Source organism: Cyprinus carpio, chromosome A6 (genome assembly GCF_018340385.1).
Source record: "Cyprinus carpio isolate SPL01 chromosome A6, ASM1834038v1, whole genome shotgun sequence".
Lineage (NCBI taxonomy): Eukaryota > Metazoa > Chordata > Actinopteri > Cypriniformes > Cyprinidae > Cyprinus > Cyprinus carpio.
In genome coordinates, this window is record NC_056577.1 from 16,510,922 (window position 1) to 16,537,280 (window position 26,359).

General features: G+C 36.3%; 1 protein-coding gene across 2 annotated transcripts in view; it reads right to left on the reverse strand.

Annotated features, from left to right (window-relative positions):
• The window catches only part of LOC109095998 (serine/threonine-protein kinase N2-like), a 42,271-nt gene extending 17,971 nt beyond the window's left edge, over nt 1–24,300 (reverse strand). For both annotated transcript variants that reach the window (XM_042758212.1, XM_042758211.1), the window contains exons 1-3: nt 23,883–24,300; nt 12,242–12,542; nt 1,729–1,883 (exon numbers count right to left, since the gene is read on the reverse strand). In XM_042758212.1, the coding sequence (XP_042614146.1) occupies nt 1,729–1,883; nt 12,242–12,542; nt 23,883–23,903 (477 nt within the window). In that variant the 5' untranslated portion in view covers nt 23,904–24,300. The remainder of the gene's footprint in view (nt 1–1,728; nt 1,884–12,241; nt 12,543–23,882) is intronic.
• Between the last annotated feature and the right edge of the window lie 2,059 nt (nt 24,301–26,359).

A 26,359-nucleotide genomic window follows, 5' to 3' on the forward strand; every position in this document is an offset into this window, starting at 1 on the left:
CAAAGTTTTTTCCAAAAAAATCCATTTCAAGGAGATGTCACAGGATAGATCGACGAGGCTGTCCTGTTCCTTGTAGGTGAGTCCCGCAATTACATCACTGTGGTTGGCAAAGGGACACTGTATCCAGCTCTGCTGTTTGCTGATGTCAGGGAAGTAGTCCTGCATGAGACTTTAAAGCCTGCATGTGCTCTGTCATAGCAACTGCTGCAGTGACAGGTAGTGGCCTTTCCTCAGACAAAAAGTCGGACACGTTTTTGAAGGACTCATAGTTGGCTCGGGCAATTCTTTTCCCCCACAGATCTCTTTTTTCTTTATAGTTGCCTCTATTTTGTTATGCACGTGAAACATTGTTACTGCTGTCCCCTGTAGGGCTAGATTGAGACCATTCAAGTGGCTGAAAATGTCAGCCAAGTAGGCCAAATTACAAAGCCAGTCGAAATCACAGAGGCGGTCTGCAAGTTCAAATTATGGAATCAATGAAAAATGTTCTGACCTCGTCACGTAACTGGAAGAGCTGGGTGAGCACTCTGCTGCGTGAGAGCCAGCGGACCTCGTCATGTAGTAAAAGCTGGTGGTGTTCACTACCCATCTCATCACATAAAAGGGAAAAAAAGCGTGCTTGCAGTGGACGACTTTTAATGTAATTCACCATTCTGACAGCATTGTCTAAAACGGTCTTTAAATCCAAGGGCATTCTCTCAGCGGCTAATGCCTCTCTGTGAATGCAGCATTGTACATGAGTGAGCAGCGGGGCCACGTCTCTGACTCACTTCACCACTCCACTGTGTCGGCCCAGCATAGCGCAAGCACCTTCACTGCCGAGTCCAACACACTTTGTCCAGTTGATGTCTTTGGAAATTATGAAATCGTTCAGAATGTCAAAAATAGCTTCTGCAGTTGCGTTTGAATGTAGAGGTCTGCAAAAAACAAAGTTTTCCTCAATTTCTCCATCACATTCATACCTAACGAATGCGAGCAAGTTCGCCATACCCGCGATGTCTGTGGACTCATCGATTTGAATTGCATAAAAACGACTCGCTCGAACTCTGCAAATTAGCTCCTGGAACACATTCTCGGCCATATCATTAATTTGGCACTTAACCATGTTGTTAGCGGCCAGTAAAATTAGGTCTTCACCTATGGTGTGGGGCTTTTCAGATGTAGCTATCAGTCTTGACACCTCATGCGATGCTGTCACTGCCTTTTTATTTTCGCCACCCGTCACACAGGTTGACTCGATCACTTTTTTACGTTGCTGGTTATCTTTCAATTTATATAAAAAAAAAATTTAGAGGCTTGTTGGCAAATGACCCATGTTTTGTTTCAAGGTGACGGCGTAACTTGCATGGTTTCAGTGCCTCATTAGAAAGGGTCTCTGGGCATAGCACAAAGACAGGCGTGGAGTTGTCAGCAGGACCAACAACTCGTAAATCCGAAGGACAAGTACTCCTCGCTGTACTTACGAGTCTTTCGTTTACTTGAAGTTCAGTTAGGTCCAGTTGATGAGGATGAATTGTGTGTTTTTTAATTTGTCTAATAAAGGGGGGGGGGGGGTCACATTTTATAACAATTACAATAATTTAATTATTTTAATATTTTGATTTAGCCTAGCCACGGCCCTCCTGCAATACCGCTACGGCCCACCGGGGGGCCGCAGCCCACAGCTTGGGAAGCACTGGTCTACACTAACCACACACCACAGATCCTCTAAACGCAGACGACTACTACCTTGGAAGAGCCGTTGGAATACATCTGAATCATATTTTCCGCTCCCTGTTTCACTTTGAGCTCAATGTCGGCCTGTTTCTTCAGAGCGGCCAGTCTGCTACTGTTGGTGGATGTCCGAGCTTCACTCTTGGGGGTGTCTGGGGTTTGCGGGTACTCTGAAATTGAACAAACACAAATCGACATCAAAGAGTTAACAAAACACTAAAACAACAATACAGCATGTTGTTAATGTTGGAGAAATGTGACAAAAGTAGTTAGAAAGCAGGTAGAAAATGCTTAATGCAGGACAAGCTAGCATTAGCACGCTGTCATTTTTATGAAAGTAAACCACAAACAACTACATTGAAAAAAAAATGTGGCTGATATGGCAGATGATGCTAAAAGCTTTGTTTTTGTTTGAAAACCTTTAGATAAAGGTCTTACAAAGCCAGGTTTTTAACTAAATGGCAAAAGGTCCAGTCCAGTCCACATTATAGGCAATTCTAGCCACCTGAACCAACTTCTTACAAGAAGACAAAAGATTTAAGGATTAGCTAACTTAAAGAATAAAAAGAAATTCAGATAATTTACTCACCCCCATGTCATACAAGATGTTCATGTCTTTAGTCACAAAGAAATTAAGGTTTTTGAGGAAAACATTCCAGGTTTTTCTCCATATGATGGACTTCAATGGTGGTCCAAATTGCAGTTTCAATGCAGTGTCAAAGGGCTCTACATGATCCCAGCCGAGGAAGAAGCGTCTAATCTAGTGAAACGATCTGTTATTTTCTAAAAAAGAAAAATCTATATACTTTAACCACAAATGCACATCTTGCACTAATTCTCCATTGCACGTCTGAAAATTCAGGCATTACGTAAACACATTGGAAAGGTCATACATGGTTAGCTCTTCGTCTGTGTACTCTTGTTCAAAAAGTTAGGGTAGGGCGAAAAACTCCATCTCATTTTCTCCTCCAACTTCAAAGTCATCTGACATCTTTGTTTTACCTTTATTTGTAAAGGACATTTGACTTTCTTTGCACGTTTGCTTTGTAAACACTGGGTCAGTACTTCTGCCTATGTAATGCATGACCTTTCCAACATGACTACATAATGCATGAAAGTGAAGTTAGTGCAAGACGAGCATTTGTTATTAAAAAGTATATATATATATATATATATATATATATATATATATATATATATATATATATATATATATATATATATATATATATATATATATATATATTTTTTTTTTTTTTTTTTTAAGACAATGACCAATGTTTTGCTAGATATGACCCTTATTCCTCATCTGGGATCGTGTAGAGCACTTTGAAGCTGCATTTAAACTGCAATTTGGACCTTCAGCCTGTTGGTCACCATTGAAGTCCATTATATGGAGAACAATTCTGGAATTTCTTTACAACTGAAGAAAAAAAAGACATGAACATCCTGGTGTACATAGGAGTGAGTAAATTATCAGGAAATCTTTATTCTGGAAGTGAACTAATACTTTAAATATACAGTTAATTAATATTTTGTTTAATTACCATTAAGCTAAGCACCTCAGATTAAAACCGTTTGTGTTAAATCAGACAGTGAGATTAGAGCATGCTAGATCAAGGAAGTATTTTCTAGGTTGCATATGAAAGAGACAGTCAGTGAATGGTCTGTGATGTCTGAGGTTGAGACTACATAAAGAATTTTTTTTTAAAACCTTTGTTCCCTACCAGAGAAATGTGAAGTGTTTTTTTTCTTTCTTTTTTAAACAATGGGCTAGTGCTTACACAGAGGGTGAAAAAACCCTAACGATATATGAAGAGTTGTGATAACAGAAGTAATACTATTAAAACAAATTTAAGGTATATTCAACACATATTGGCAATATTAAGGATACTTCATCCCAAAATGAAAATTTTGTCAATCACTTACCCCCATGTCGTTCCAAACCCATAAAAGTTTTGTTCTTCTTTGGAACACAATTTAAGATATTTTGGATGAAAATGGGTAGGCTTGTGACTGTCCCATAGACTGCCAAGTAAAATACACTGTCAAGGTCCAGAAAAGTATGAAAAGCATCGTCAGAATACTCCAATAGTCTGCCATCAGTGGTTCAACTGTAAAATTTATGAAGCGACGACAATACTTTGTTCAAAGACGAACAAAGCTTTTACGGGTTTGGAATGACATGGGGGTAAGTGATTAATGACAAAATTTTCATTTTGGGGTGGAGTATCCCTTTAAGAACATTAAGAAATCAGAACTTATTTAAATGTGTAGCCAAATAACGTCTTTTTTATGAGTGTTTGATGAGTTATGTAATAATGAGAAATGACAATGATATAATGACACTCAGTGAAGGACTTGTGCAAGCTGGAAAAAGGCAAATGTTCTCTCAGGTGACAGTGAGCCAGTTTCTCAAAGACTCTCTGTGAGAACAACTTGGCCATCATGGAAAGACTTGCACAAGATTGAGCAAACACAAACATGAGCAGAAAACACCTCAGGAGAAAATCTGAAAGAAGGGAGCAAAACTGGATTGCCAGTATTAAAGTTTCTTCATCTTTACTGAAACAAGAAATACTGAAACTACTAAAATATGCATGCAATTTAGAACTTGTTAACCCAAATGGCCTATGGCTAATTTTGTAATTTTGCTCGCTGAAATTTACAGACACAGATACACACACACACACACACACACACACACACACACACACACACACACACACACACAAACATGCCATGCACTTCAGGCTTGTTTTATGATCATCTGAGGTTCAGAATGATGAGATCATCCACTCACGCCCTGACATGAACACTTAACCACAAATTATACACCTGCAAAGGTAAGGTGGAAGCCCCGTTTCTGACAACTCTGTCATGACATATAGAGGAGAAAGGCAAAACATTAAAGGGGTCATATGACGTTGCTAAAAAGAACATTATTTTGTGTTTTTGGTGTAATGAAATGTGTTTATGTGGTTTAAGGTTCAAATACATTATTTTCCACATACTGTACATTACTCTTTCTCCTCTATGCACCTCTTTCTGAAACGGCTCAATTTTCAAAAGCTCATCGTTCTGAAAAGCGAGGTGTGCTCTGATTGGCCAGCTATCCAGTGCATTGTGATTGGCCGAATGCCTTAAGCGTGTGACGGAAATGTTACGCCCCTTAACATATCGTGATGCCTTGTCCCAGCGCGACGAGACAAAACCAATAAAACCCATTAAAAACAAGGCATTTGTGGCATCCAGTGGGGACATAATTACTGGTTATAATGACTTGTACTGTCTTTTTACGTATTGCGTTGCATCGTGCCGCGTAAACATAAACCCATGTCTGCATTTGTGATCGGAGAAACGACAAACAACAAGCACTACTACTACACTGCTCAAAACTTGCATTTGAATAGTCAGTGGCAAATTCTTTAACCCTTTCGCACGTGAGTTTAAAATATTCTAGCTGAACCCCTGGCATGAGTTTTTTAGGCGACCGTTATTTAAGAATGTACCGCCTTATTGTTTCCATGGCAACGTGTCATGCTTGTCATCATGTGACAACGCAGCTACAATAGATCTGTATGACACATGGATCGACGTTGTTTTATTCAAAATATTCACAAACATGCTCACTATATTATGAAATATCTGATATTCTGATTCTGAAATATGTGCAAGTGAATATATTTGGTAGTTTAAACACTTTTATATCGACCGTCAGTTGATCTGTACCAGATGATGGGCGCCGCCATGTTAGTTTGCGCTGAATCCGAGCTGTGGGATTTACAACACGCAAATTCATCCTCTCCTTCCGAAGCTAATTGAAGTAGGTCTCCGGTAAACTCGGAGAAGGCCAGAGTAAACTTTATAGTTACCTACACAATCTGTATATGATATCAATAAAAACATGTAGTCAGATTATATTTGTAAGGATCATTATTGCCGTTTCCACAGACATCTCAAAATCCAGTCATGAAAATGAAACTTACATTTTAATATGGACAGTCACGGAATTTGTCAAAGTTAGCATAAATTAATCAACTCAAATCTTCATATGGACCAGTATCTGTAAATGTTAAGCCGCAAAAGTTATTTTGTTGTTGAACTGCACATCTCTGTGTGAATGAATGAATGGCAGAGACGTTTACCACAAAGACTGAAGCGCGTGACGCTTGCACCAGAACTGTTCTGAGTCACTTCACAAGCATTTTACCATTTCATTTGAGTAAAACCAGTGTCAATTTAAAGGTATTCACGGCAACCCAGGGTTTCCCACACAGTGATTTATTACAATATCAAAACTGACCGCCACAAATAGATTTTCCAAAAGGCTTTGACTTCATTGAATAAACATGACGTTGCACGTTTCAAAATCAAAAACCGATGCGGGTGTTTTTATATCACTGTATTAAAGAAGGAAACCGACTGTATTTAGAAAAATTTCGATTTCATTTTCATTTCATTTTGCATGTAATGCTTGATAAGGCAGCGTTTGTGAGCTCAGCGCTGCTTTGCAGCCGTTACGGAGAATCCTGTATCTCTCCCGCTCTTAAAGCGCCTCCTGCTGGCAGAAAATGAATTAGGGAAATAAATAAATAAATAAATGACACAATATTTCTTCCATGTTTTAATTTTAATAGCAAATCCCCTTTATTTACCAAAAAATAAAATGTGTTGAAATTTCATTAATTAAAAGACAAATTAAATTTGGGTGAAACTTGTTTACTGTTTTTCATAATTATATTACTTGTAGAAAAACTTTAAACACAATTGTAAATAAGTATAAAGAATGGCATTGGTTTTATTTTTATTGATAAAAAGTGTGTTGTTGTTTTTTAAATTAGCATATTTTTTTTGTTTTGCTTTGGTACCGAAATTGGTACCGAGAACCGTGGATTTCCATTGGTATCGGTACCGAATACGGAAATTTTGGTACCGTGACAACACTAAGAGCAATGATATACTGTACAAGTGCTATAACAAGTCTTAGATAGCTTAACACAGTACGTAGCAAGGGCTTTTAAATAATATAATAAATAAAAAGAAAACAGAATAGAAAAAGAACAGAGCAAGCTAGTGTTAGAGGTCTTTTTTTTTGCTTTTGTTAATTGTATAATAAATAAAAAGAAAACAGAATAGAAAAAGAACAGAGCAAGCTAGTGTTAGAGGTCTTTTTTTGCTTTTGTTAATTGTATAATAAATTAAAAGAAAACAGAAAGAACACAAAAAGATTAGAAAGCTAGTTAAAAAAATATATATATATATATATATATATTTTTTTTTTAAGAATATAATTAGAATAGTGAGTGCTAAAGTTAGAGGGTCAAATAAAGATGGAAGAGATTTGTTTTAAGGCGATTCTTGAAGATGGCTAAGGACTCAGCTGCTCGGATTGAGTTGGGCAGGTCATTCTACCAGGAGGGAACATTTAATTTAAAAGTCAGTAAAATGAATTTGTGCTTCTTTGGGATGGCACAATCAAGTGACGTTCACTTGCAGAATGCAACAGGGTTTTTCCTGGGTCAAAATTGGTCTTCGGTGGTGGCTGACCGACATGGTCATCCACACACAGCAAAGAGTACCCTATACCCACATGATCCGCAAGCCCAATATTGACAATAAATGTTTCATTTAAAATAAATACAAAGAAACAGTTTGTGATTTTTTTTGTTATCCTATTTATTCATTAAAAAACGATCACTGTCAGGCTAGATAGTAAAAGAAAGCGATTACAACTTATTTTACATGTAAACATCATTGATACCAAAGTATATTTGAAATGTCAAAGGTATCACAATTCATCTATTTACAAATTATGCAATTATCAGACACAGATATTACCTGTCACTCTCACTGTCATCCTTTCTTGCCCTCTTTGCAAAAAAAGCTGTGGTTTTTCCACGACTGGGTTTCATAGTTTTGAAAGATAAAATCCTTTTTTGATAGACCTGATGATTATTTTAGTATAATCATATCAATTAAAAAGTAGCATTAAAAACGTAGCGTTAAAAGGTGTAATAGTGTAATTTTTACCATATAAAATGTAATAAAATTAGCAGCTAGCTAGCAACAGCTTGCTTTGTGCTTTGATCTAGTTTCATCTCACTCCAGACTAACTTTAAACTAAATGATTTTATAGGTAATTTACTACACATTGTCATAGGCCTATACATACTGTGGCTTATTAAGGCTAAATTTTACTAAACACTCTTGCTAAATGGGGTAAGCACACTTACTTTCTCATTTCAGATGTGTATGTTTTTCTAAGAAGTAATGATTTGTTGTACACAGATTCAGACACTTACGGGCAGACCAATTGTTTTAACCATACATTATAATGAATCGCTCAAAGGAGTCATTAGGTCGCGAATAGGACTTTTGCGGACGTGTTGTGTGGGAATCCTGGCTGTTAGGACATCGCGAAAGATTTGTCAACACACACACACACACACACACACACACAATTGGATAGATTTTTTTTTTTTTTTTTGCGTTTATTTAAAGTTATGTCAGCTGCATGTGCAGAATGCTTGTCACAAGTTGTAAGAGAAGATAAGGCAACTTTTTTTTTGACTGTAATTCACACCCAGCAGTAATTCAGCAAAAATATTCTCCGAATGCACCACGTGAAACATGGATTCGGTCTTCCGATCTTTAGGATAATTTGATTTTGATGCGGGAGAGAGAGAGGGAGAGAGCAAAGACAGAACTGAAGATGGAGAGTGCGCGCGCGGGGGAGGGGCGCTGTGCTCGTTCTCTCCGTCACTCCGTCTGTAGCTTGCTTCACTCACTAAACACAATTACACATCAAATAAGGATTTGGCGGGACAAAAAAATCGTTTTGGCGGCCGCCAAAAATTTTTCAATGTAGGAAAAACCCTGTGCAAGCTTCTAGAGGGCACATAAGTCTAAAGTAATGAATTTAAGGTAAAGGGGTGCAGAGCCAGTGGTGGTTTTGTAGGCAAACATCAATGTCTTGAATTTTATGCGAGCAGCTATTGGCAGCCAGTGCAAATTGATAAACAGAGTTGTGACGTGCATTCTTTTTGGCTCATTAAAAATTAATCTTGCTGCCGCGTTCTGGATTAATTGTAAAGGTTTGATAGAACTGGCTGGAAGATCTGCCAAGAGAGCATTGCAATAATTCCAGCCTGGACAGAACAAAAGCTTGAACAAGGAGTTGTGAAGCATGTCCCAAAAGAAAGGGCCTGATCTTCTTGATGTTGAATAAAGCAAATCTGCAGGACCGGAAAGTTTTAGCAATTCTAACTGAGAAAGTTAGCTGATCATCAATCATAACTCCAAGGTTTCTGGCTGTTTTTGAAAGAGTCAAGCATCAACAACCTAACCATAAGGTGGAACCACAAGCAGTCCTGTCTTGGCAAGTTTGAGTTGAAGCTGATGGTCCTTCATCCTGCAAGAAATGTCTGTTAGACAAGCTGAGATGCGAGCAGCTACAATCGGATCATCAGGATGGAATGAGAGGTAGAGTTGAGTGTCATCAGCATAGCAGTGATATGAAAATATGTTTCTGAATGACAGAACCTTATGATGCCATGTAGACAGAGAAGAGAAGTGGTCCAAGAACTGAGCCCTGAGTATGTACTTTTAAAGTTTAAATCACATTAAAAGCTTACATTAATAGTGAATGATGATGCATTTATATACGGTCACCGTCACTCACAGCCGCTGCACGTGTTCTGCGCATGAGCCGCACGCAGCCCAAAATGAAATAGGTTAATCGACCATTGATAGCTTTATTAGACTGCATCTCTTATCCACAATTAATCGATCGGCGATTAATCGTTGACATCCCTAATAAATATATATCTATAGAGAGAGAGATCTAGAGATCTATCAAAGGGCCTTCCTTCCAACAGCAGTTAGACTGATTAATTGCAATAGCAATATTGTGTAGTATGGTTGTATGTTCTTAGTATATTTTCTTTGTTTATTGTCTCATGCTTGTGGAGTATGCAGTAACAAGTGAATTTCCCCAGTGTGGGATTAATAAAGTCTATCAAATCAAATCAAATCCTAACCTCTGCCCCACACCTAACCCTAAACCTACCAATACTAGGGGGTAATAGTCAGATGGGGGTCAGAATTCGGTACTACAAACGAGTGTCAGAAACTAAATAAGGTTTGGCCAATTATGTTATGTATTGTTGGTTGGCACTTTTTGAAAAATGCCTCTGAATCTAGCGACAAAGTCACTAAGGTGGCAACACTGTCAGCATTTCCAATTTTCTAACTACAGGCTAGGCAACGGGACAATCAGAAAATGTGCGCTGCGTTAATTGCGCGTTAATAAAATTAGTGCCGTTAAAATAAGTTTGTGTTAATGCATTATTAAAACATTATTTTTGAAAGCCCTATATATATATATATATATATATATATATATATAAATATATATTATATAAAATAAATAATTTCTTATGAATATAAATCTATCTCAGCTTATGCTCTAAACTACAGGGAGCCCTTTTACAAGGTTATAATTAACAACAGAGCCCAGATTTAAATTGAATCACTATTTATTTTTAAATATGATAAACAATGCTCAAAAAGAAAAAATGCAAAACATGTAAATTGCACATAACTCAGTTTTAAAAATAACTTCTAAATGATAAAAATGTTATTTGTTGTTTAAATATAATTATTTACACAGAGGCTCTCATAACCTTTTCATAACAGATTTATTTAAACATTGAATAATTAAGACAATAACTAAGTAAAATATAATGAGTATATAGTCTAATATTTCGTGAAAAGCTCTTCTCTAGACTTCATTTCTCTAGCGAACAGATGAGTTGTGGATACCTGAGATAAATGAAATGCTACGTGACATTTTGTTTACAAGCTGTTTTATTGCCATCTTTCTGTGGTTGAAACACTGATTGAGCGATTACATGATGCGTGAGATGTTCATTCATGTTTTTTTTTTGCGTTAAAACTAGTAGTAAAGAGGAAGAGATGATTGTGCTGCTGTTTGAACGGAGCCGTTAATACAGCGATCTGTCGCGCCACATCAAAGAGTGCCAAAACGGCATTTATTGTTTGAATTTCCTGAAAACAAATTACGTAATTTGAAAGATGAGACTTTCATCCATTCTTGTCATACTGCTTCTTTGCATTCATAGATGATTAACTTCAGGTTCTGAGTCACATTATACTATTGTAATATTATTGACAATAAGGTTCACAGGGAAATAAAGACAGCCACATAAATAATCATTGTTCTTCCTTCTAAAACTACCTGATGGTTCAAAAAAAGCAACAATATAAATATTCAACAGCAAGCCTCTTGTATAACCAAAAGCTCAAATGCAAAACCTTCTATTTTGGATAATCCCTTAAACCCCTGGCAAACCATTATCATTGTTCTTTGTAGTGGTGATTTTTTTTCAGCAGTATATTACAGGGTACAGTAATATCCATGGATAAATGTTGTTTTGGACACAAAGTCCTTGGTTGTACAACCACAGTAGAACAAAAAAGGAGCTGTGGTTGTACCAAGGTACAGTAACATCATGAGAAGGTAATAACATGGTACTTGAATGCATACCATTATAATGATAACAATATTTACATACCATGTTATTTACATGGTACCTCAGTATAGTTCAAAGAACGCTATGGTATTATCTCAGTCCAAAACATGGCACTGCTATGAAACCATTTTATTACCATTGCACCCTGTCAGGCTTGAGACCGATTTCTCTGCCTTTTAATTTCTTAAAGGCCATGTCAGATTAGATTTGCCATCCATCCTTGCCACACATAAGTTGTAATAGCATTTCTGATTTAAACTTCAGTAGCAAACAATTGCAACGGTGTTAGTAAGTGATTCATTTCCATGTATTGGTTCAATTCATCTGCTTAAATCAACTGATCAAACATTTGTTCTCACTTGTTCCCCAGTGTTACCCAAGTGAAATTTAAATAAGGACATACACAAACATAAACATTGGTAAATATTACTATGGATTGTTATATTAGTGCATGTTAAAGGTAATGATTAAATATTTAGGGAAAAACATGTATTTTTAACAGCTTTTTGAAAAATTTTGATTAAAAAATGTGATTTTGATTTACCATTTTTGCCATTTTATGCCTTTATTTTCAACAGGACAGTAAGTGGACGGGAAGCAAAGTGGGAGAGAGAGGGGGACAGCATAGGAAAAGGTCCAGAAGCCGGGACTTGAACTCGGGACGCCCAAAGCAATTTTTTTTTAGCAATTTTAATCTTTAAATTATGGTTTGTCAGATTAAATGAGTTCATTTTTAAGCCATTTCAGTGCAAATAAAGAAATTCAGCATTGCTAAATGGCTGGAAAATGTCAGGATATATTAATGTCAAGCTATATCACTCCGCCCTAGTACTACTACTACTACTACAAAAAAAAAAAAAACTGTTGTACTATGGTAATTTTTCAGTAAAATTTGGCAGTGATTAAAAACAAAAGCTACAATAAATAGCCTACAAAAGCTAAAGACACAGATGGAATGAATTCCGCCATACCTACAACCTCCTCTGGGTCCTTTACCACTATGTGTGCATTCAGTTCCTGAAGCTCCTGGTGCAGTTCCTCCACCTTCTTGTTGGACTTTTTAAGCATGTTGTCCACATAAGCCAGACTCTTCTTATCTGTGGTCACCTTCTTCAAGTTCTCAGCTCCTTCTTTGATCTTCAGCTCTTTGCGGATCTCTCGTTTTATCTGGTCCTTGATCTCATCCAGCTTTTGTTGGACCATGGTATCCGAGAGGTCCAGATTTTGGCCAAGACCAAGACGTTCTGAAACCATCTTTCCCCGAGTATCACCCTGAGGAGCAGGAGAGAGAAAGAGAAAGCAAAAATGTTTACAGTTATCCGAGGCATTCAGAGACATGGAATGCATCCTGGAAAGTAGCATCGTTCTCAAGATGCAACGCAACAGCAAGTTCTCAGAATAAGTGGTCTGCATTGTACGAGTAATATCCTTCTATGCTGCAGAATGATGGAAATTCACTTTCACATACATGCTGGTGCACCATGTGTATGATCCGGTTCAGGTTGTTATGCAACGGAATAAAGCAACAGCTAATCAGCTTGACTAGCAAAAAAAATCCACACAATAAAAAATCAAAAAATTCAAAAATGAACATTTGTCAACAAAACCAAAAAATAAAATGAAATCTAGTTTCAATTTTCTAGAAATATACCCTGTAATCCAGGAATTGTTTTTATTTGAAAAATGAGCATTATGTCATTAACCCAAAAAAATCCTGAGTGGTCATACAATGTCAAGCAATGCTGGTACATTAAATCTCATGTTCACATAAAAATTCTGTGTTACAGAATTACATTAATTGAACAGTTCACCCAAAAATGAAGATTCTGTCATCATTTACTCACCCTCATATTGTTCCAAACCTGTATGAATTTCTTTCTTCTGCTGAACATGAAAGAAGATATTTTGAAGAATGTTGGTAAGCAAACGGTTGTTGGTACCCATTGTCTTTTTTTCCATAATACGGAAGTCAACGGCTACCAGCAGTATGTTTGGTTACCAAATTATTTAAAATATCTTCTATGTTCAACAGAAGAAAGAAACTCATCAACTTGAGGGTGATAAATGATAAACATTTTTGGGTGACCTATCCATTAAAGACACATTTGCAGCAATTCACCATTTATAAGACATTTACAGCCTTTACGGCAGTTTGCCCTCTTCTATCCAACACAATTAACCTCTTAATTGACGATGCAAATGTTCATTTTGTAAGGTTAAAGCTCAAATCAAAAGTTTAACTGAGAATCATTTTCCACCTTAGGTTGGTTCAGAACAACCTTCTCACTACAGCATGGCCTGAACTTCTCAAAGTTCACACAAACATGCCAGCACTGAGAATGAGAAGACCCCTCCTGAGAAAGATTTATAGACATACAGCAAACACGGGGTTTGGCATTCAGAGCGCGTGTTATCAGCAGGGTGGGGTCAGCACACAGATCACTGACTGGGGAGCCCAACTGCTTCAAATCAACTAGATGTGACCACACAGAGAGCGGGAAAAAAACCCAAATGGTGTGATTTAAAACTACAGGCTTCCTGAAAAAAGGGAAGAATAAATGTCTGAAAGGTCACCACAAGCTTTAAAAGTGCAACAGACCATAAATCGTAATGCTATAGGCTAGTCTACATCCAGAAGATTCAGTAGCGGTGAATTTTTTTTTTAAAAAAAAAAAAAAAATGACATTTACCAATGCAGCACACTTTTTCTAACATTTATTTTGATAATTGATATTGATAATAGTGATGATGTCTTTATGGATGCTATATGCTACGTGCAAAATGGGTTAAAATATAAACATTATATTTTAAAACATACCATAGTAAAGAAAAACAAAAGCACAGACTAAACACACACATTCACTCTGAATGTATGAATTAGATTACATTTAGAACTACTATAAAATTAGAACGACTTGTATTACATTTTTAAACCTACATTTAAATTTTCTAAAATAAATAAATAAATGCATTTAATAAAACATGCATTTTAGTCAGTGCTTATGTTTTTATTGTGCTCATTCAGTGAAGTTTAATGAAGACAAGCCTTTTGCAAAATGCAAAAAAAAAAAAAAAAAAAAAAAACTTGCACTGTTGATTTTTTTTTTTTTTTTTTCATTATAATTTTGTTCAATAAGTTTTTGTAGCCTAGATTCTTTCTCAAATGATTCTGGATTAATCATCATTTATCAACAACAACAAAGTCTGATTCTAGGCTATTATGCATGCACATACTTTTTTCATTTTGCAATTTTTTTTAATTTTTATTTTAGGCTTCTTTTTGAAATTTTACAAAGAATACCACTGACGATTTGCACCTTAACATAATGTCCGTTAAAAAAAAAAAAAAAAAAAAAAAATTATATATATATATATATATATATATATATATATATATATATATATATATATATATATATATATATATATATATATATATATATATATATATATATATCCCTGTGAATTGTGACTCTTTGAATCAAAACAGAATAAATTTTTGACCTAACCAAAGCCAACCTCTAATAAACATGACAAAAAGGTAAATAAAATGTTTGTAATGACTATGTACCAAACAATATAGCACTGGTTCTTACCAAGAAATGGACGATTCCAGCTGTGCACACAGACCCCAACATTGTTCTCTCTAAATAGCACAAAACCCTTTAAGCAATCTCAGGGATCCAGAACTGTCTCAAAATATACATTCCCACACAAAAATATAAAGCAGCACAAAGCTCTTCTAACAAGGGGAGCCTGCGAAAGTGTGGAAATCAGTCCAGCGTTTAAGCTAGTTTTGGCAGGGAAGAGTTCCATTCAAGGTAAGCCTGATGTCGGATAAAAATAACTAAATCCAAAGACAAAAAGAAAGCTACAAATAAAGATGCCATAAAAATCCCCAAAATAAAAATCAACAAAACATAAACAAACATCAAATTATTACTAATTTAAAGGTGCCATGTGTAAAAATTGAGGTAAAAATAAAAATTACACACCTACACGCATCAAAGAATGAGAAGAAATAAGGGCGATGATGTCATAAAAAAATGTCAAGTTAAGTGCTGCAGAGATATCAACCTTAATTAGCATTAGCATTACTAGCCACGGCCCGACAGGTGTCGTAATACCAGTTTCGGCCATGGGAGGCGGGTATGCGGGCAACATAACCACCAGCCAACCTGCAATACACGAATAACTCGCACGGCTTGTGGGGCGTACTTGAACCTGATGTCAATCGTGTGGAAAGTACAGCCCACTACTTCATTTCAGTTCAGGGAAGAGAGCGGAAGGATGGGAAAACACAGGGAACCAACCGCGCTCGGAATCACAAATCAAATCCGCATAAAGAAAAGGACGCCGAACCAGAGTAAACATCGGCAACTGTGCTATCGCTGGAGACAACTGATGGACTTGAAAGTCAGGTTCGCTCCGTACTTGCAACATTTCTTTTGGATTGGTAAAGATGCTGTTTAGTATTTCGCTAGAACTTTGTTTTAAATGTTTGCGTATTTTTTTCGGGAAAAGGCACAAGAAATGTCCGATGTTCGATAAACGTGCTAATGTTAGGGAGATGGCAACCGTAGCTGCGTTTGCAATTACTAGCTATTTACCCACAGATCATCCGGTTTTCACTCTCTACAGCTGATGCTAAAATGTCAACATTACCTAAAGAAACTTGAAATGTCAACGATGATAATGAACCCGAGAGAGAGTGAGAGAGAGAGAGAGAGAGAGAGACAAACCGGCCGCGCGCGCACTCACTCACTATATTCAGAGCGGTTCAAGTTTTTGAAAGCATGTGAAAAGAGTCAATTGCGTGTGTCTCACGGTGAATGCTTGAGAGTTGGCAGCTCTGGTTACGTTGGTTGGCACTAGCTTGGTCAATGATGTTGACAGAATGCTGTCTGTCAAATTAATTTAATTCAAATAATGTGTATATACAACTCAAAATGTAATATGAACAAAACGAATATGAAACAAGGGGAGTAGCTGGATTTCATGTTTCAAAACAACGTCCTCTTAGGCTTCGGCTATGGCTCTAGGGTGTTGTGAAGGTAGGGGCGGAGCATAGAGACTATGCCGTTTCTCGTTTGTTACTCTACCAATTCACTTTATTGAGGCATACTGCCCCCATCTGGTAGGAAATGTGGAGTATGACTAGATATTTTTGCATCAGAACCACACATCAAAAAAATCTCCTTCCTCAAATTCAACCAATCAGAACCACACATCAAATTATTACTAATTTAAATCCGGTCACATCATGCTAGAAAAGAGCAAGAGACACCAACAATCCCTCATTCAGTTTGCTGTGCTATTTAAAAACGTCAGGGCTCCATGTATTAGCATAAAGATGCTGTCACATTAGCAAAATTTAGATTTCAAAGGCAAAAAAGGTCCATTATACATCGACAATAGCGTAGCAATATATCCAAAAAAATCCAACATAAAACACCTGTTGGTCAACATTGCGAATTTGTGCGACAAACGTAAACCTGTTGCGATCTCCGCCTGGGGAACTATTTTGCTTTGTTGTGAAATTTGCGATTGAGTGGATTCCTATTAAAAAAACAACTGGATTTTGACAAACAATGGTAAATGTGACTGCACCTAAATGGTCACAAGGACGGAGTGGAAGATGTAAACTTGTTTTAAAGAGCCAAGAAGCTAGTGTGACTGGTGAACACCTTCTCAGCTTTCTTATATATAGCAGTGAGAGACAGGGAAACGTGACAAGAACATGAGAAAGTGACAGGGTTCATAATGCAGCTAAAAGAAAAGGCAGGAATTGAATCTGAAGACAGACAATGCCAAGAACATGAGTCAGTGATAGGGTTGGGGGAAGGTGGGGGACATATACAACTGTACAAAAGAAGAAAGGAAGAAAAAAAGAACTAGTGTTGTCACCGATGTCGGTAATGAAATTTTAAAAATGTGAAGATACCAGCATTTCCTGCTAGCGTTTTAGCCAATCACAGACATATCTGTCAAGCGCGTGAACACAATGGCCAATCAGAGCTGTTTATTTACAAATAACAAACTAGAGGCTGGAATCCCGCGGGATGAGAAACAAAATCACTATTAATCAAGTGATTGGGATGGGACAGGAAAAAATGTCGGCGGGACCAGGCATCGTAATAACACTATGATACCCAACTTTATACACAAATATACCTTTGATATAAATAAACTATTAACTGTATATTTTAATTTTGAAATCAATTCGAGTTGCCCTGTCTCTGTATGCTCTCCTCCTGTTTGCTTTGGTGTGGCTGGTTAAGTGAATGACGTATGCAGTCCGTGATGGACAGATCGTTAACGGCTGGTCTACAGTATGTGGTAATATAGTACATCGGGCAGCACATGCATGTAGTAACAAGGCTGCTCAATCTAATGTTAACATAGAGAAATGTGTGATATTTAAGTGTCTGTGTGGAAGCTGAACAGCAGCTCTCTCACTGCAGGACAGATGGAGGTGCCGGTGCGCTCACTTATTCTTAAAATACTCTCTAATTTTTGATCATACAGATAAAAGTAATACATCTTTAGAATCTGTAAAGACTCTACATTTATTTGTGTGCACTCAGAATAACAATGAAATGCTTCTGTAAAATAATTAAAGCAAACAGGATGCGCTTTCTGCTGTCTCGGTCATGTGAACTTGAGCGAGAATCTTTGAAACTCCATGTACGATAAATATATTTATAGAGTGAAATGCCTACTTTTAGATAAAAAAATAAATAAATCAAATTGAAAACGTGTGTTAGCATGGATGATTTACATGAAATTTAATGTGTGTGCAATGCACACAGTGCAGTTTAAGCTGGCTTTCAGTCCAATAAAATAACTAAAAAATACATTTTGGAAAAAAAACAAAAAAACACAACACAGGAGTGGGAGGGAATGGGAGTCATTCTTCTGGGAGTGGGACGGGTGAGGTTTGAAAATCCACTCCTGTGGCACCCTCTATAACAAACTAACTCCCATACAGCGGACAGCAGGTTGCCACATGGCTTGTGACACACTGAGGTAAAAAAGACCTTCAGATCATAAACTGTACAATATATTAGACAGGTGAGACATTTTGTGATTAATTTACTGAAAGTTAAATGGATAGTTCCAACCCAGTCATATTGTAAAACTTCAAAAACATACCTATACAAAAAATACACTGCAGTTTCCAGCTGAAATTAACACGAGAAGCACTAAAACACAGATCATTAAGGCCAGATCATAGATTAATAAAGCCTTTTCTTGCACAATACTGTTTTGACCTCAAAACACTTTGACAGTTGTGAGTTATTAGCAAACAAATACATTTTAATGTTTGCATCACATAACCAGATCCTTATGTACAGCTTTTTTTGAGGTAGTAAACTTCCTCAGTAGCTCGGAGTATTGCATTTCCGTGCAACAGTCACAACACTTCACAAAAGAGCACAAGGTCTCGCAGAATCAAACTGAAATGTTATTTTTAATTGCCAGTTTGAAATGCCTTTTTATTATGTTTGCTTCAGTTCAAACTATTGGTTAGGCTTAGGGTAGCGTTTAGTGTACATTATTTTTAAACATGATAGAGCATTAACCTTTCAGTATTTAACTTTTTTAACAGCACATTTCAAACTGCTGGGATGCGTACAAGAAATATCTAAATAAGAGGAAATCTCTGAAACTGGTGTTCCTCAGTGCGGTCAGAGTTGCTTCAATAAAATACACAACTGGACAACAGTGAAGCACACAGACTTTTTGGAGCACTTTGAGTGGCATTTCATGTATGGAAAGTACTATTCAAATAAATTTTTATCATTATTATTAAAAAAATAGGGCTTCACAGTTTTATTCATGAATCAAACTCTGTTTAAGTGAATCAAAACACTTAAATCTGATCTATTGATTATTTTGAATAACATTCTCAGGTTAATACAGCTTATAATGCTGTATATTACTATTATTGTTATATTAGTTCTAGCATCCATGTGTTTAGATTTACTTAGAGTTAAAAATGAGTACAGAGACTGGAGTTCCAACATGTGAAGCCATCCACAGAACTATACTGGGCCTCCATGACATCGGTGACTGGCCAGTTCTCCGAGACTCCACCCACTGAAAAGTGTCATGAATGAGCTCAGAGCCAATGAGCATCATCCTGTGAGTTTTATCTCAGAGTTCATCCTATTATGGTTTTACCATGACCCTAGGACCCACGCCAGTGAAAAGACTTTCCTCTAACCCACTACCTTATCTGTGTTCCACTACCTTTAGTACCTCTGCAGCACTCACAGCATAAGCCAATAGACCTTGTGCTCTGGCACAGATCACCCAGGAAACGTCTTGCACAGGGTTTTTTATAGAACTAGATTAAATGGGAATATATGTCAGGTGACCTTCCAAGTAAAAATAAAGATTAACAGAAAGGCCACCTTAAAGCCACATTTAAAAACAAACTAAAAATAATGACTTAAAAATCTGATTTATCATTCTGCATTTTTTTCAAGCTGCTCTTTCCTGTTTGACTGGGAGGTTCTTGACAGGTCTGTGGCTAATTGATGGATGGGATGTACGCTTGTGTAGAAACTAGTAGTAAAATTTGTTATTTTAATAGCATTAAATGGAATCATTTTAAATATTTTAAAAATAGAGCACAATGGATTGAAACCAAAACCAAAGATGTTAAAAAACTATGAGACGTGATGGCCAAAGAAATGTTTAACACAGTTCAACGCTAGAAAAGGGACACGTTTTGTTAGCGCACAGTAGGGATGCGCAATTAATCAAATTTCTAATTGCGATTACAATTAAGGATGCCACAATTACATAATAGTTCAAAGTCACTTATGTTTTTTTTCTTTCTACAGGTTATCTTAAGGTTTTTTCCCATTGGTTTAATTTATATAATATCATGCATATTTTTACTTTTATTATTATTAATCAAGAAACCAATCCAATGTACAGTTGACATTTGACTTAATACAACAGAAAACTAAATAAAAAAATTTTCAGCTTGTTTATTATCATATAAAAATATGGCATGCGGTTTCTTCAAACAATGATATAAACATCATTCAATGTACATTTTGATAATCATAATAATCGCAATTACAATTTCAAGGGAATAATCAACAATTATGATTTTTGTCATAATCCTGCAGCCCTAGTGCACAGCTTGTTTTCTGTTGTTCTCAATCAATAAAACTGTATAAATATTTTTTTTTAAATGTAGGTTAAAGAAAAGAAAAGAAAAGAAAAGAAAAGAAAAGAAAAGAAAAGAAAAGAAAAGAAAAGAAAAGAAAAGAAAAGAAAAAGCACCATTCAAAGTAACAAGACAGGAAGAAAACCAAAACTTGCAGTGGAATTCCTTTCCAACGAAACATGTCCTCATCTTCAGCAAACAAACTGAAATATTGTGTGTACTGCTTATGCCAGTGTGTTTGACATCAAACATTTACAGGGCTCTAGAGTGCAACCAATTTGGTCGCACTGTGACCTAATTTCTCAATGGTGTGACTAAAAAAAAAATCAGAGGTCCCACCAGTGTGACCAGCCGTTCGAGGGGAAAAAAAAGTCTCCATGACTCTGAAAGTCTCTCTGTGATTCAACAACAGACACTAGAGCCCTGCATTTCAGCCCGAGCCCGACGGACCCTGACTTTTTTACGCCCCTCGAGCCGGGCTTACCATGAATGTGACAGGGGGAAACAGTAAGGAGATATTTGAATTATTTACTAATAAACTAGTGTTTTCTGAGTCTGTGTCGCAAGGATGATGTAGCTGACTTGCCATCTCATTAGGCGCGCCTTTAGAGAGAAGTGCATCCTTACGGATTATGATTATAATGAAAGATTTTTTGTTTTCGATTTGTTTTAATTCATTTAGTTTCTATAGATATATTTATCATGTCTGTGAGGCATGTTTTCACTGAGTTTCGGTTTATTTTTGTACTCCTGTTAAAGACGAGACACAGAAAGTGCATCGTGTTTGTTTTCTTTATTTTATAAAAGCACAACGTTTTGTTGATATTGTGAGTGCACACAAATAAAAGACCCTTTGCAGTTACGAATGATGTATTACTCTTACCTTTGTGCAAAAATGATGCCGTATCTACTGAAAAAAAAAAGCAAGTGATCATGCTGGCGTCTCCATGTCCTGAAGCATCTCCGCACAAACTATTGGATATAGCGCACATTTATCTGGGTCTTACATTTAAACATATGCTTGAACTGTTTTATCTATAGATTTTATTTTAGGCAGGTTGTGATGATTTGAGAAGGCTAAATTGATCAAACATAGGCTCACTGTCTGTCGCTGGCCGCTTGATCGTTACTTAAAAAAAAAAAAAAAATCATTTAATAAAAAAATTCTCCAAATGTTTTTCTAAATTAACTTAAAAAAATGAAACTAAATATAATCACTTTGCTATTACATACAAAACTGAGCTATTTTAATAGCTTGGACAGAAGTATAAGCTGTTTAGGGACTGTTTAGCTGTTCAAATCAGACACTAGAGCAATCCCTTCATTCAGACACAGTGGAAGATCTGATCAGAATCAGTGTAGAGGAGCCAAGTCTGGAAGATTTTGCTGCTAGAGAGAGTGTGGCCAGCTGGTTTAGCCAAGACCAAAGATCAAGAAGGCCAAACTACAGGAGTTTGCCATCCGAGGTGCATGTGACTGCAATGGAGTATAGTCCATAAGACACTGAGCCATGAGATGTTCAGTTTGAAGCCCTTAAAACACTTAATTTAGATTTTCTTTTTATTTAATTAACCTTGAAATGTTTTAAGTTTAAATTTCAGCTCAGTGGAGCACTTTAAGCACCAACACTTTTTCAGTAAGTTACCTTTCTTGTAGAATAGCGCTTCAAATAAAGAACTTTATGTTGACCAGCTTGTTAGTTAATCATTTACAAGTCAATATTGCCTATATGGACAGCGATTTAAATGTGAACTTGTAAAACCACAGTGTTAAATGTGATGTGGTCAAAAATTTGGGTGCAGCTAACTTTTGTGCTGGTGCACCTCAGAAAAAAAAAGTTAGGCGCACCAGTGGAAAAAGTTAGTCTAGAGCCCTGATTTAAAACTAATCTTTAATGAAAATAAAAATTTGCTTATCCGTACATCCTCTTCCCTTAGCTACACAAAGACTGGGGCATTTCTGAGCTAATGCCACTCTCCCCTTCAGGCGATTTGGCTCCAGATAAGAGCCAGAGGATACCTGTCCAACACTCCAGCCAAAACCAACCTCCCGGAGTCCCTCTGAACATTAAAACTAAGAGTATCAGTTAACTTGCAGGGTTTCAGTTGTGCCTCACTCCAATTAGATGGGGAGGAGACACAACCCAAACACAGTAATCAAACTATTCCCTCTCAAAGCAACAGAATGACACGAGTTTAGAAATAATCCTGTACACAAAGGCATGATTCACAACCATTTACACTTTCTACACTACTTACTATACTTCTTTATTACTTTGGATTGTTTTCACCTGAATCATTTTGTTTGAAACATTGCGTCTCCTTAGAATGACAGTTAATTGTGACAGTACAACGCCTAGGCTATGTCACACAACTAAATAAATAAACAAAGGCTTTAACTACTTAAAATGCCAAAATATCGCAATATAACATCATATTTGAAGAAACATGCCATTTAGGAAATAAACAGATACCAAATTTTGTTGCATTACCAATGATGTGCAGACCATCAAATTAGGCAACAGCTGGATTAAAACCCTTACATAAGGCAAAACATCCATTTACATGACCTTCAATTTGCAAAAAGCTAGTTTATACTGATCTAAATTAATTCTTAATAAAGTCAAAACTTGCATTTTGGGCTTTGCATAACTTGAAATATATTTTTAAACGGAATGTTTTTTAGAAACGTGTTTGTTTGGCAACCAAACACTGACGTTGCCTCAGTATTCAGCAGTGTTTCAGGGAGTTGCCAGGGTGGAATCGTTCAGGATATGTTACTAATAATAGAATTTACTCCAGATTTTCCCCCACGACACAGACACGAAAAAGAGGTTCTGCTCCACAGTTTCTACATTTATTTCGTGTGCACAAATACACTCCTATTTAGTCAAACGTTTCTTATCATTTAATATTTCCTTCTTGAAAACGAAAGGACATAGTAGTGCATTTTAGGCAGTTTACAAAAAGTAAACAAATTGAATTTTCAAATGGTAACGTTAAGCATATAGACTAGCTATATTATAAGTACGCCGTTAAAAAATCAATAACATTAAGGTCTCAGGAGTTATAAAAAGAGATGATGCGAATAAGCACAGAGAGGTACAAAACACTAAGTAACTAACGTACAGTTCTGAATGCCACTGGAGTTATTTATGTAAATACAATACCATTATACATACAATATGCAGTAGAAATGCATAGCTTAATCGGCTGGGATTGGAGCAACAGTTGGTCTGTGTGTCAAAATTTCTAGGCCACATTTAACCCTTTCAGATACAGTTAAAATTCACTATATGATGCTTAAGAAGAGTGTTGAAATTTTAAAATAGTGATAAGATGAAAACAACGGTAACGCAATCAAAGTGGGTTAGTAAATAAAAGCGCGCGGTTAGTAAATAAAAGATCAAATAATTCTCTCACCTGCACGGGATCGGCCGCCATCTTGCCTCTTAATAACTTTGAATCAAACTCAAGGGAGCAAAAAGGAGGAATGTCAGTAAGAAGTTAAACCTCTCCACTTCTCTCCGAGGTAGCTCGTATTTCTTCCTGATTCTGAAGAAAACACATCGGATCCACGACTTGGGCTATTCTATAGCGCAGCCGGTAAACTTCCCAATTCCCATGACGCTGGCCAAATATCCCTGTTTGATATATAAACCGCAATTGTATAAATGCTTTAAAAGTTTCGAGAAACCAGTGCAATTGTTTTCCGTGACAGAACCACGGAAACGCGAGTGTTTTGAACGCGTGTATTGTTGAACACGCTCCGCTCCGCTCCTCTGCTCTCCCAGCTGGAGTCAAATCCTGCACTTCCAGTCATGTGATCAGAAACTCTGAGCAAGCAATTTCCCATGAATGTCCATGCACGCTGCCAAATATAGAGTTTAAATCATTCTTGTATATTTACTAGAGCCTTGTATCAGATTACATCAGCGCTTTAATTTTGACAATTACAGAAACACAACAGAGAGTATTTCCTCCGCATCTGTGGAATTACATTTTTACACATAGCTGGCGCTTCAACCTGTCAAAAATGTGGAAATAGATGTTTTATAGGCAATATTGTTTATACAGGGATTTATGTAAAGTAAAAGATATATGTAGTGCTTAGTGATAATATTATTAATAATAATACAATATACTGTATTACATAGGCTATTATTAAAATATTATATAATAGGCATATGTAATAGGCTTATATCATATCATATTATATTATATTAATTGGTATTATTTTTTACTCTATCTTTAAAATATCTTTTTTTTAAACACACACACACACACACACACACACACACACACACACACACACACACACACACACACACACACACACACAGTACTTCTTTTTTTCATCTTTTTTTTAAATCAAGACACAAATATAGTATGTATGTAAATCATTTACTTTTGACAGTTACATAATGAAATAAGAGCAAAGAATAATGCTCCCATTGTAAGGACTGTAAGCTTGATGCATTCATCTTGTCATGTTTTCTACTCTCCTCTTTATTAATGAAAAATATTTAATGAATGATATTTTAGTTTATATATATATAAACTAAAATATCATTCATCAAATTAAATATTTTTCATTAATAAAGAGGAGAGTAGAAAACATGACGAGATGAATGCATCAAGCTTACAGTTCTTACAATATATAGATTATTTAGATATCTCAGTACATTTTTCATAAATCTGTTCATTCTGGTTTTTTTTCTGTTTTCTGATCTATCTTTGGTTTGAATTAGTTTGATGCCATGGGGAGTCATCTCCTGTTTGAAACCTCTGAAACCAGCACTGGCTTTCTGACTTCCCAGCTCGCAAAGAGCTAAGAGCTAGACACTTCCTGCGGTAACAATTGGGCTTCCTGTGTAAGGCCATGTGTTTCTCTATCATCCGTGATAATCTGCTTTTGATTTTATGATAGGTTACACCAATATGCTCAGTACAGGGGTTTAGATATTGGACTAAAGCACGAAATGGCAATAGAGCATCCCAGGAGTTCCTCTTTTAGAATGACAGAGTATTATAGATTTCTATTACACAGTTAATATAATTAAGACTCACTGTTCTGCTGTATGAGGAATCATGCGTTACTGTCCTAATGAATTTGCCATTGAAATAAACTTGTTATAAGATGCTTTTAACAACTTTATGGAGAAAATAGTATTACCATAAAAGCATAAATGCCATATTAGCGTTGTGCATTCACAAGGGAAAACCAGTAAAACCAGTCTCTGGGGCAATAGGGTTAATAATAGCAATTGATTTTTTTTTTTCAATGTGAGCAGGTTGGTCATGATTCATGACTCATGATTAATCAAGCAAGCCCAGAGATGCGTCATACTGTGCATGAAGGAGGGATTCTCTTACTACACTGTCATACCTGAGAGAGACACATGCGGGCTCAGATAGGGTTAACAGCAATGTTTTTAGATTTGTACAGTTTTTACATAATTTGCCCTCCATGCTTCTTGAGTTACACATAAAGGCACAAAGAAGAACCACAGAATTTAGTCTGATTTAAAAATGAACTGAGAGCAGTTATTCTCAATGGTTGTTTGAGTGACTGATTGAAACATTGTATCATGCACACATTTACACACTATATGACCAGACTCTTATTAAACTGTAGTGCAGCACATGCACTGAGTATAAACGCTGCTGAATACTATATTCATTTCAGTGTTGGGAATAACAGTACTATCAGGTAGGACTAAATACTTCCATCTGGCTTTTACCATGTATTTTACGCCATCTAGTGGTAAATTGTATACTTAAGCTGTTTCATTGAGACATTCAATTTTTTGGTAATAATTTTAGTTGTTTTAAATGACATTATGAATTATAAACTTTTATTTTTATTATATTATGAATTAAGACAAAAACACCTTAAC